General features: G+C 42.5%; 1 protein-coding gene across 1 annotated transcript; it reads left to right on the top strand.

Moving 5' to 3' along the window:
* The first annotated feature begins 309 nt into the window (after positions 1 to 309).
* Positions 310 to 1,974, top strand: LOC123396349 (ubiquitin carboxyl-terminal hydrolase 7-like). Its single transcript, XM_045091302.1, has 4 exons — positions 310 to 752; positions 920 to 1,000; positions 1,082 to 1,156; positions 1,834 to 1,974. The coding sequence occupies exons 1-4, from the start codon at positions 660 to 662 to the stop codon at positions 1,972 to 1,974; spliced, it is 390 nt and encodes a 129-aa protein (XP_044947237.1). The 5' UTR covers positions 310 to 659.
* Positions 1,975 to 11,688: the final 9,714 nt, after the last annotated feature.

Genomic DNA, 11,688 nt, shown 5'->3' with positions numbered 1-11,688 from the left:
CATTTTGACAAGAGACTTGCTAGGGACATCTCCTGCATTTATAGGACACCAAAGGGTATAGAGCATTAGAGCTGCAGTCCCCTGTAAAAATTGATGATACAACATCTCGGCAAGCAGGCATAGCTTATTTTGATCTTTCGAGTACTTCATGTACGAAGGATCATGTGTTATTTCAAATAAGGTAGCTAGATTAATCATCTAAATAAAATGCAGGTATTCATGTACTGCTATTTGTGTATGATGACTTTTATTTGCAGGGTACACTATGCAGAAAGTGGTGAGGAGAGTTCAGAGGCAGAGTCGGTTTTTTCTTTGAAGTGACATATATCGCATGAGGTAAACCACCTTCATGAAGGACTGAAGCATGTAAGTATCATTCCACTTGTTTGTAAGTATTCTTTTTTTATCACAAGTAGTTGTTAGTTGTGTTGATAGGATAATTCCTTTTATGTCATTTTACATATCTCATATTTCTATGCCTTTAGTGTTTTGTTAACTATCCATGTATTCTTTGTACAGGGTTTGAAGACAGAACTTGAGAAGGTCTCCCCATCACTGGGTCGGACTGCTATTTACACAAGAGAGTCGAGAATAAATGAGTTTCCTAGGCAAGAGCATAATTCTCATTCATCATTTTTCTCATCTTAGTCAGAGATAACATGTATGTAGATTCTTTCTTCAGGTACTTGACTGTGCAGTTTGTTCGTTTCTTTTGGAAAAGGGAGTCAAACCAAAAGGCAGAGATTTTACGTGTATGTTTGTTTATTTTGTTCTCTTTTCCTTAACAAATGTGCCTTTTTGGAACATTAAGAGTGCAGTTCGTAAGGAAGCTTAGTCTATTTTGATATTGCAATCTGACATCCTGCACCCGACCTCTTTTTTCAACATATCTTGCAATGCATGTTTCTGTTCTTGCGAGAAAGTGGATTACCCTCTGGAGCTTGATGTCTATGACTTCTGCTCGGATGAGCTGAAACTAAAACTTCAAACTCCTCGACAGGTAGCTCTCTGGTCATTATTCAAATTTTAATTTGCCAGCTCTGCTATTGTTTTGATTGGGACATTCAATTTGCATGTGAAGGTGCTCAGAGATGCAGAAAGTGCCATGTTTGGTTTGAAAGTACAGGTGAAAACAAGCAGCTCACAAAATATTGAGGTAACGATGTTTCTGATAACGAGACTATTTTTGGATTTGGACTACATGGTCAGTTTATCATTTCAAACAATCAAACTTTTATAAGAAATGATAATTGGGTTAATATTTTGTGCAACTGGCAAATGCTAGTTATGATTCATTTTGACTAGTTCATCATAATTCATTTTGACAAGAGACTTGCTAGGTACTACATCTTTACAGCTTCACAAGTTCATTGGATTTCTTTTCAAGAATGAGTTATTTCCCTTTTTCTGTTGGTTTAACTTGGTTTATGTGAGCTTAACCCTGTGTTCAAGAAAGCATTCTTAAGCGCTGAGAAGCCAAAGTTATGAGCAATTGTTGCATACAATGAAGGTAGAAAAATGAAAATCCAAAGTTAGTTACCTTACTCCATATGGACTAATGCACGGCCTCTATTCGAAGGTTCCCCTTGTTTTGGGAGACTTGATGCACCATGCAGGAGCATAAACTGACCCTCAAGAACTGCAATTAAATCATCCACCTCCTCCTCCTCCTCCTCCTCCTCGTCATCAGGCACGGGGGAGTGAGACATCGTCTCGTCCTCACGCACGGGGGAGTGAGACATTGTCACGTCCTCACGCACGGGGGAGTGAGACACCGGCTCGTCCTCAGGCAAGGGGAGTGAGACACCGACTCCTCCAACCTCACCTCCTCAGGCGGTGTCGTGGCAGGTGGTGGCGAGGAAGGCCGGACCGGATTTGTCTTACCCTTTCCTCCACGTCCACCTTTTACTCGACCTCTTCCTCGATGAGGCTGAGCATGGGAGGGTGCCTCGGGAGGATCGGCGAGAAAACTAGTGATTAGATTTCTCGCTATCTTGAGTGGGGCCTTCTCTGCCGGAGCACTAAGAGTCCTTTTCCTATGCGGTCCCACCATGCTTCACTCACCTGCTACAACAAACAGTAAAGCAATTAGTACAAATACAACAATACAGTTCAAATAAATAAGCATAAGTTCAAAAAAAATCTTCACAAATGAGAATTACAAATTAAGGCGATTATAGCACAAATACAACTTTATAGTTCAAACAAATATGCAGAAGTTCAAAATATTACAAATTCAACATTACAGCATGTTCGGGGTCATGGTAAAGCAACTAGTACAACTCAACATTACAACTAAGAATAGTCGGGATCATCTGGATCAAAATCCGGCTCTTCTTCTTCCTCTTCCTCTTCCTCATCATCATCAGTATCACGCATGTCATCAAAGATGTCGTCAGAGTGTTGGTCGTCATCATCATTATCATTGGCAATGCCTTGACGTAACCGCTCAACCATGGATAGGTCCTCCATGTTTGTAACCTCTTCTTCTTCCTCCTCTTCTTCTTCTTCGTCGTCGTCATCATCACTATCAATGTGTACTTCCATGGATGCATGGATGTTGCGACGGCCTCTAGGCCCATGTTCTTCTTGGAAGAATTCTCCATCATATGTGTCAGGGTTGATGTGAGGTTGATAATCATCTTCACTGGGAGAACATTGTTTACCATGTGGCAGCACATCATACACGACATCCCAAACCTTAAGATGCGCCTTCTTTTGACATGCGTACTTGAGATAGAAAACTTGTGTCGCTTGTTGAGCCACAATATAGACATCCTCGCATTCTAATTTGTTGTCTTGTCGAATTTCAACTAGCCCAATATCATCACTCCGCCTAACCTTCTCCGGATCGAGCCAATGACATTTAAAGACAATGAATTTTGGAGGATTTGCCCCGAAGTAATGTAGTTCATATATTTCATCAAGTCTTCCATAATACTCAACTCCATTGCAAATAGCTGACACTCCTATGTTTCTTGATTTTAGAATGGCCCGACGTTCCTCGTTCTCATGTGTGCGGAAGTGATATCCATTGATGTTGTATCTCTCGAACGTACCGACCTTATAGTCAAAGCCATTAGCAACTTGTTTCAACTCGTTGTCCAATATTGACGTGCCCTACAAGTTTAAGCGGGAAGGATCGGTGTATTAGTCGCACGTAATACCTACTTAGGTTCTTCCATAATAAGAAGTATATATACCTTTCCTTTGAACCAAGAAATGAAACCGTAATTGTCGTCTCTGTTGCCAGCAAGAAGCTCACACTCTTTGAGTGAATCACGTTCGACCCCTCCATTTGAGAATTGAGCAACAAAATCACTAGCAATGAGAAATGAGCGGAGTAGTAAATGCTACATGATGTACCAATCACTTACTCAATGTATGGCCGCACTTCTTTTAATTTGGTGAGGATATACAATGTAAGCAAGCTCCACTCTTTCACATCCAGATTCTTTGAACTAGAAGCACCCATAGGTCTGAGTTGCCCTTTGAAGAGGCTGAGCGTGGATTCATGTTTGGGGTCGCCGGTATTGTAACGAGACTTTGCATTATGCAAGCTTGGAATATTGGCCCCATAGCGTGATGTCGTGAAGTTTGTCACCTCTTCCGCCAAGAATGCCTCGGCTATGGATGCTTCAATTCTACATTTATTTCTACATTTAGCTCGAAGAGTCTTTTGCATTATCTCAAGTCCATAGCACTAACGGTTCTACATAGGGCCACCCAATCTTGCCTCAGATGGGAGGTGTAAAATCATATGTTCCATCGGATTAAAGAAGCCTGGTGGAAATATCTTCTCTAGCTTGCAGAGCAACTCGGGTGCCCGTTTTTCCATGTCATCTATCATAGTAGGAGATACTTCTTTAGCACAAAGAACACAGAAGAAATAGCTAAGCTCTGCGAATACTTCCCAATCATCCTCACGGATATAGCCTCGAATCATCACCGGCATTAACCGCTCAAGCCATATGTGCCAATCATGACTCTTCAACCCGTTGAGCTTCAATTTATCAAGATTCATTGCCCTCATTAGATTCGCTGCATATCCATCAGGGAACAACAAAGTTTTGAACCACATGAGTATCTCCTTCTTTTGTTCCCTTGTAGGAACAAACCTAGCCCGTGGCGTCGTCCATTTCTTCCGGCCCATGCGTTGCCGCAAGTTTTGTTCGGGTCTATCACATAGCTTCATCACATCTAGTCTAGCCTTAGTATTGTCCTTCGTCTTCTCAGAAATGTTGAACAATGTGCCAAAAATGGCCTCGGCGATATTCTTTTCAGTGTGCATTACATCAATGTTATGTGGAAGGTCCAGCTAATGGAAGTAGGGGAGATCCCAGAAGCATGGCCTATGAGTCCAGGCATGTTCTTCATTATATCCCAAGAAATACCCTGGACGGATGGGATCAGGCTTAAGAGCATCTAATTGATTACGAATCTGTTCACCCGTCATCTCAGGTGGTGCCGAGTGTTCGACAACTTCACCTTTCATGAAGTTCTTCTTGTCTTGTCTGAATGGATGGTCGGGCAACAAATGTTGTCTATGGAAATCAAAGCAAGAATACTTGCGACCATGTTGGAACCAACGACACTGAAGGTTTGCCTTGCATCTAGGGCATGGGAACCTCCCATGCACAGACCACCACATGAAAAGTGAAAACGCCGGTAGGTCATGCATTGAGTACAGGTACCAAACATGCATATTGAAGTTTTTCTTGTTAGCAGTGTTGTATGTCTGTATCCCATTCACCCAAGCTTCTTTCAACTCATCTATCGGTGGCTCGAGGTACACATTTATATTCTTCCCCGGATACTTGGGCCCTGGAATTATCAACGATAGGAATATGTGCTTGCGTTGCATTAGGACGCCTGGGGGGAGGCTGAGGGGAACAACAAACACAGGCCAACAACTATATGTCTTTGAGACAAAACCAAACGGATTGAACCCATCGAGTCCAATGGCGACTCGTGGATTCATTGCCTCTTCTGCTTTCTCAGGTTGTAATCGATCGAAATTCTTCCATGCTTGGGCACAAGACGGATGTATCAACATTGGTCTCCCATGATCATCCTTGTCGCGTCTTATCCCATATTTGTGCCATACCATCTGTAAGGCCGTATCTTTGTTCAAGTAAAGGCGTTGAAGTCTTGGCAGGATTGGAAGATAACGAAGAACATTTGCGGGGAATTTGGTATGCTTCTTCGTACCATCAGGGAGGACTCTCTCGGTATACCTAGAGGATCCGCACTTGAAAGAGTATTTGACGTCTGCATACTCTTTCGTAAATAAGACACATCCGTTTGGGCAAGCGTGTATCTGCTCATACGGCATCTTATGTGCACGTAGGGTTTTCTTCGCTTCGTACCAACTTTTAGGCAGTTTGTGCCCTTCAAGGAGATAGCGGCCCCAAGAGGTCATCATTAAATTAAAGTTATCTCTGCTCATGTTGAATTGGGTCTTCATAGACATTTCTTGTCCGATGGCATCCAACTGGCATTGATCTGTGTAGTCGTGAAGAGGTTGTTGTGATGAATTCAGCATTTCTAAGAACGCCCTCGCGGACTCCTCTGGTTCTTCCTCTAATCCTGCATCACGTGCATCGTTGAAGTCATCTACCATGACATCGATCTCGATACTGTCATCGTTGGTGTGCCGACGAACGACATCCTCTCTGCTACGTTCAGTCTTGCCGTGAAAGGTCCATCGTTTATACCCAGGCTTAAACCCATGCTTCTCCACATGTAAAGACATCGTCTTCTTTGTCTGTTCTTTATAGTTTTTGCACTCCAAGTAGGGACACCAATTTTTTATCTTTCCACTAGAAAATGTTGCTTCTACGAATTTATTGGTCTTGTCCACCCACTCAGCGGTCATGCCACCCTGACTAGGGTGGCCAGTGTACATCCACTCACGATCATCCATAGCGCTACTTGCACTAACAATACGGGTATTTTGTTCAGATTCGTCAAGTTAGATATAATGTAATTAAATGTAGATACATAACTAATTACTTTTGTCATGTTATTTAGGCCACAATTTTATTTTTTATCATACAAAAGGGAAACCAGCATTCATGGATTCAATCCTATCTCTAATAGGTAAAGATGGGTCCTAATCCCACCCGGGTACGTGTAGATTGGGTTCGTTCTCCATGCTCTACTCCGGTCCAAGGAAAAAATTTAGCAGCACCTCCCCGTTGTTCTCCTGGTACACATCTTGACAATAAGCCGGGAGAATGTGTACCCGAAGAACAATGGGGTGGTGCTGACGAAATTTGCCTCAAACGGAAGTAGAGAGCACGGGAAACGAAACCCAATCTACACGTACTCTGGCTGTCCATGGACAACGTGGACAATTCGAAAGGACGACGGTTATAAATATGCAATGACATGCATATTTATAGGTACCGCCCTTTTGAACGGGAGACGCCTAGGTTACGAGACTTGACAGGAAAGAAAAATCTAGATGCATCAAATGACGATGGAACAGAGCAAACAGGGAAGGGGGGAGATGATAGTCGAGCTCACACCTAGACTATAGAGGCGGAAGTCGAACGACGAGGGCAACGACAATAGGACCGACGGTGCTCCTCGAGACGAAGAGAAGATCCCTGCACATGAAAAGCACCGGCACAACCAACAGCAGCACTAACACAACAATCTAATAAACAACATCATCTCGCACTAACACAACAAATTTGTACAGATTCAGAATTTTAGATAGAGAGATGATTTTTAGTCTAAGTAGAATTAGTCTGGAGTTTAAGGGGTGAGAATCTACAAATCTATAGTATACTGTATTAAATGACGTCAACATATGTATCCAGTTTTTTTACTTGAGCTCAACATCTCCTATTATGAATAAATTTTGGTTTTTGCTGCTTTTTGCTATTTCATTGGAATATGTCATACTGTTGTGCTACAATATAAGTGCTCCAAAACTTGCCATGAAGTGTGTATTTTCTTATGGTAGGTGTTAGGTTGAGCCATGTACTGCTGCAAAAGGATTGTAAGAATATATGCCGCACACAAGCTTGTGATGTTTCAATAGAATTATAAGTTGACCTTAATTTTCTTGACTGGTTACTCTAGTGTGTACTTTGTATACTAGCTTGGATCACAATTATTCGTGTTTTCTGTAGCATATTGTTGCTGACGAGTCAATTTATAGTTTACAATGTTGATGGGTGAGCTTTCCACTGCTGTTACAAAGCGACTGCGGTCATGATCATGTTTAACACTAGCTGCATCCACTTGAAAGTTTGCTTGGATACAAAATTATCAGATCCAATTCTTTGAGCTCATATCAAAGCGTATCCAAACAGGCTCTGGGTGAAGTTATTGTTGAAGCCGTAGATCGACTAGGCATAGATAGATCCTGTGTTACCCTTGTACTCACCTAATCCCGAGCCTGATGAACTCCCAGCGCTGGCCATCGGTGCGGTGGAGTCGTTGGTGACGCGAGAGAAGGATGTAGACGAAGGTGGTGCTTCCCGTGAGCACTGGGCTAAACCCTAGATCGGAAGGGGATTTCGGTGGGGAGTCTGGCGGCGCGGTGAACCTCGTATCGTGCACCCCGGCCCCCACCACTTTTATTTATAGCGCAGGTCACAGGGGCCCACCAACCGTAATGGGTTGGGCGCCCCCGATCAGGGCGCATGGATCAAGGGCCCGGTGGGCTGTTGGGCCCACACGAAAGAGATCAACCTAACATTCTCCCCCTTGATCTCAACTTTCACTTTGACTTTATACTTTTATTTATTCCATCACATATAGGCATGTAGAGCATGTCTCATCGTCACAGCTTAATTGCCGATAGAATCATATAGCTACAACACACCTTTTGTTTTGAAACAAATTCATTTACTTCTGGGCCTCTAATTATCCAGGAATCATAGGCTTTCCATCAAACCCATGCCGGCTAAGTGTTCCTTGAACACATTGGGTGGTAAGCCTTTCGTTAGCGGATCCGCAAGCATATACTTCGTACTTATATGCTCGAGAATTATAGTTTGATCCTGGATTTTATCTTTCACAACATAATACTTTATATCTATTGTCTTGGCAGCATTGCTGGACTTGTTGTTGTGAGCATAGAATACTGCGGGCTGGCTGTCGCAGTATATCTTTAGTGGCTTGTGGATACAATCTACCACTTTCAAGTCAGGTATAAATTTCTTTAGCCATATCACCTGCCTGGTGGCTTCAAAACATGCTATGAACTCTACTTGCATCGTAGACGATGCAACTATGGTTTGTTTAGAGCTTTTCCATGAAATAGCTCCCACTGCGAGAGTGAACACGTACCCAGACGTGGATTTTCTATCATCTCTATCTCCCGCAAAATCGGCGTCTAAGTACCCTTTTATCTCTAGGGAATCAGATAGCCTGTATGTTAGCATGATTTCCTTTGTGCCTTGCACATAACGCAAAGCTTTCTTTGCCATCTTCGAGTGCTCTTGGCCTGAATTTGCTTGATATCTACCGAGTACCCCGGTGATAAAAGCCAAGTCAGGGCGTGTGCACACTTGTGCATACTGTAAACTTCCAACAGTCGAAGTATACAGTACTGTTTTCATTTCATTGAGCTCGTACTGATTCTTGGGACATTGATATTTCCCAAAACTATCGCCCTTGACTATGGTAGCAGGTATGGCTTTGCTCTTATGCATATTATACTTTTGGAGAACTTTCTCTAAATATGCTTTCTCTGAGAGTCCTTAGACTCCATTTTTCCTGTCTCGGTGAATTTCCATGCCCAAAACATATGAAGCATCACCAACATCTTTCATGTCGAAGTGTGAGGATAAAAACTTCTTTGTTTCTTGTAGTAGACCAATACCATTGCTTGCAAGCAAGATATCATCCACATACAAGATTAGGAAAATATATTTCCCATGTTTAAACTTAGCATCAATGCAATTATCCTCAACATTTTCTTGGAATCGAAATCTTTTCATGGTATCATTGAACTTGATGTACCACTGTCTAGAAGCTTGCCTTAGCCCATAAATGGATTTCTTTAGACGGCAACCTATATCTTCCTTGCCTTCCATGATAAAACCCTTGGGTTGTTTCATGTAGACATCTTCTTCTAAATCACCGTTTAGAAACGCCGTCTTTACATCCATTTGATGCATCTCTAAATCAAAATGAGCAACTAGTCCCATTATGATTCTGAAGGAATCCTTACAAGAGACCGGAGAAAAGGTCTCATTGTAATCTATCCCTTCTCTTTGTGTAAATCCTTTTGCCACAAGTCGGGCTTTATACTTATCTACATTCCCATTTGAGTCATACTTTGTTTTGTAGACCCATTTGCAGCCTACTATCTTTGCTCCTTTAGGAATAATCTCTAAGTCCCAAACATGATTGGAACTCATCGATTTCATCTCATCTTCCATTGCCTCTATCCATTTTGATGAGTGAGGGCTTTTAATGGCCTCCTCATATGTGGTGGGATCACCTTCCATATGAGCCATTTACGTGTTGTATACTTTATAATCAATAGAAATAGCAGGTCTTCTTGTTCTATTAGACCTTCTAAGTGCCTCATTGTGAGGCACACTTTAATTTCTACTATTTCTTGATGTACTTCCAATTCATGATCAACAACGGGTTCAGTCGGCTCCTAAAGGACAGGTTCCGGGTCTTCCCCCGCAGTTGTCATGGTTGGAGTTACAGCGCGTAGTGAGAAAAATGGCTCTTGAATCATCGGAATGGGTGCATACACCCTTTTCTCCTCAAGATCATTTTTCCAAGCTACCAGGCTCCCCCTCATCATCTCGTCCTCTAAGAAGACAGCATGTCTCGTTTCCACAAACTTTGTGTATATGTCTGGACAGTAGAAACGAAAACCTTTTGACCTATCAGGGTAGCCAATGAAATGGCAACTCACTGTCTTTGGGTCTAACTTTCCAAGATTTGGATTAAACATTTTGGCCTCAGCGGGGTATCCCCACACTCTTAAGTGTTGTAGGGATGGCACTGTTCCTGTCCAGAGCTCGTGCGATGTTTTGGGCACCGACTTGCTTGGAACTCTGTTGAGAATGTGAATGGCGGTTTTAAGCGCCTCCATCCACAATCCCAACGGTAGGTCTGAGTAGCTCATCATGCTGCGTACCATATCCATGAGAGTACAGTTACGCCTTTCAGCTACTCCATTTTGTTGAGGCTCGCCCGGCAGCGAATACTGGGCAACAATGCCAGTCTCTTGCAAGAATTTTGCAAAAGGTCCAGGGACTTAGCCATATGGAGTGTGTCGACCGTAGTACTCCCCCCATGGTCAGACCTCACTATCTTAATCTTTTTATCAAGCTGATTTTCAACTTCAGCTTTGAATATTTTGAATTTATCCAATGCTTCATGTCGGTCTTTGATTGGATAAATGTAATGGAAGCGGGAGTAATCATGTGTGAACGTTATGAATGAATCATAACCATCCACACTTTTCACCGGAAACGGTCCACAAATATCAGTGTGGATTTTTTCCAGTGTTCCTGTGCTTCGGTTTGCTCCTTTTTTTATCTGTTTTACATATTTTCCTTTAATGCAATCCACGCATTGTTCTAAATCAGAGAACTCCAACTTTGGAAGAATCTCGTTTTGATTAATCTTTCTATTCTCCCCCTGGAAATATGGCCCAATCGATAGTGCCATAGTTTCGAGGAGTCGTGAGTTCTATTTCTTTTCTTTTGATCGTTGTTCGACGAAGTACTTTGTTCATTCACATTCAAAACATAGGGCCCTTTTTCACATAGCGATAATAAATAAAGCTCGTCATGTAGAAATGCATTCCCAACATAATCATTATGAGACCAAATGACACATTTGCCATGTCCAAAGAAACATTGATAATCGTCTTTGTCTAAACACGAAACACTTATTAAGTTCCTATTACATGAAGGTACGAAAAGCACATCCCTAAGCAGAAGTTTGAAACAACCGGCTAGCTCCAAGGAGACGTCACCTACAGCTTCAACTTCGGCTTGGACACCGTTCGCAACTTCAATTCTTCTTGAATTTCTTGGCATAGTTATCGTCGAAATTTATCCGTGTAAAGAATTTGCAACATGAGCAGTTGGTCCTGAGTCAATCCACCAAGTAGATTTCGTAAACTTTGTATACAAGGATTCATTAACAAAAGAAACTATATCTTTACCTCTCTTAGCCATGAAGGTCTTTAGAAAAACAGGGCAATCCTTCTTGTAATGCCCTTTCTCCTTATAGTGGACGCAAGTTTCCCTGTCTACTGGAATGGGCCTATGCTGATAATGGATAGGAGCTTTGCCATTGCCATTTTCATTGCCCTGTGGCTTGGAGGGAGAACCTTTGTTAGGCGGAAAGCCCTTCTTCTTTTCCTTCACGTAGTTAAGAGAGCCACCATGTGAAGCCTTAATCCTCTCCTCCTCTTGTGAGCACATTGCGATGACCTTTTCAATATCCCAAGTCTCAGGCTGCATGTTGTAGTTGACTACAAAGGTCTCGAACTCCTTAGGCAACGAAGCCATAACCAGGTGGACAAGGAGAGCTGGTTTGATCTCCAGATCCGCATCTATAGGTTTTAGCTTAGCTGCCGTGTGGCTCATCCTAAGGATGTGCTCCCTTATGCCATGGCCACCACCATGGTAGCTCTCTGTCACCAGTTGTTTGATCAACTGGGTGGCATACGTCTTAGAAGAGCCA

The sequence above is a fragment of the Hordeum vulgare genome, chromosome 5H, assembly GCF_904849725.1.
Source record: "Hordeum vulgare subsp. vulgare chromosome 5H, MorexV3_pseudomolecules_assembly, whole genome shotgun sequence".
In the NCBI taxonomy this organism is placed as follows: domain Eukaryota; kingdom Viridiplantae; phylum Streptophyta; class Magnoliopsida; order Poales; family Poaceae; genus Hordeum; species Hordeum vulgare.
This window is presented reverse-complemented; position numbering and strand designations above follow the sequence as displayed.

Bases quoted from the DNA above. Each gene is read 5' to 3' on its own strand.
- LOC123396349 (XM_045091302.1), top strand. From the start codon at position 660: ATGTATGTAGATTCTTTCTTCAGGTACTTGACTGTGCAGTTTGTTCGT. The intron at 753-919 runs GTATGTTTGTTT...TGTTCTTGCGAG, and splicing joins AAAAGGCAGAGATTTTACGT to AAAGTGGATTACCCTCTGGA. The intron at 1,157-1,833 runs GTAACGATGTTT...TCACCTCCTCAG, and splicing joins GCAGCTCACAAAATATTGAG to GCGGTGTCGTGGCAGGTGGT.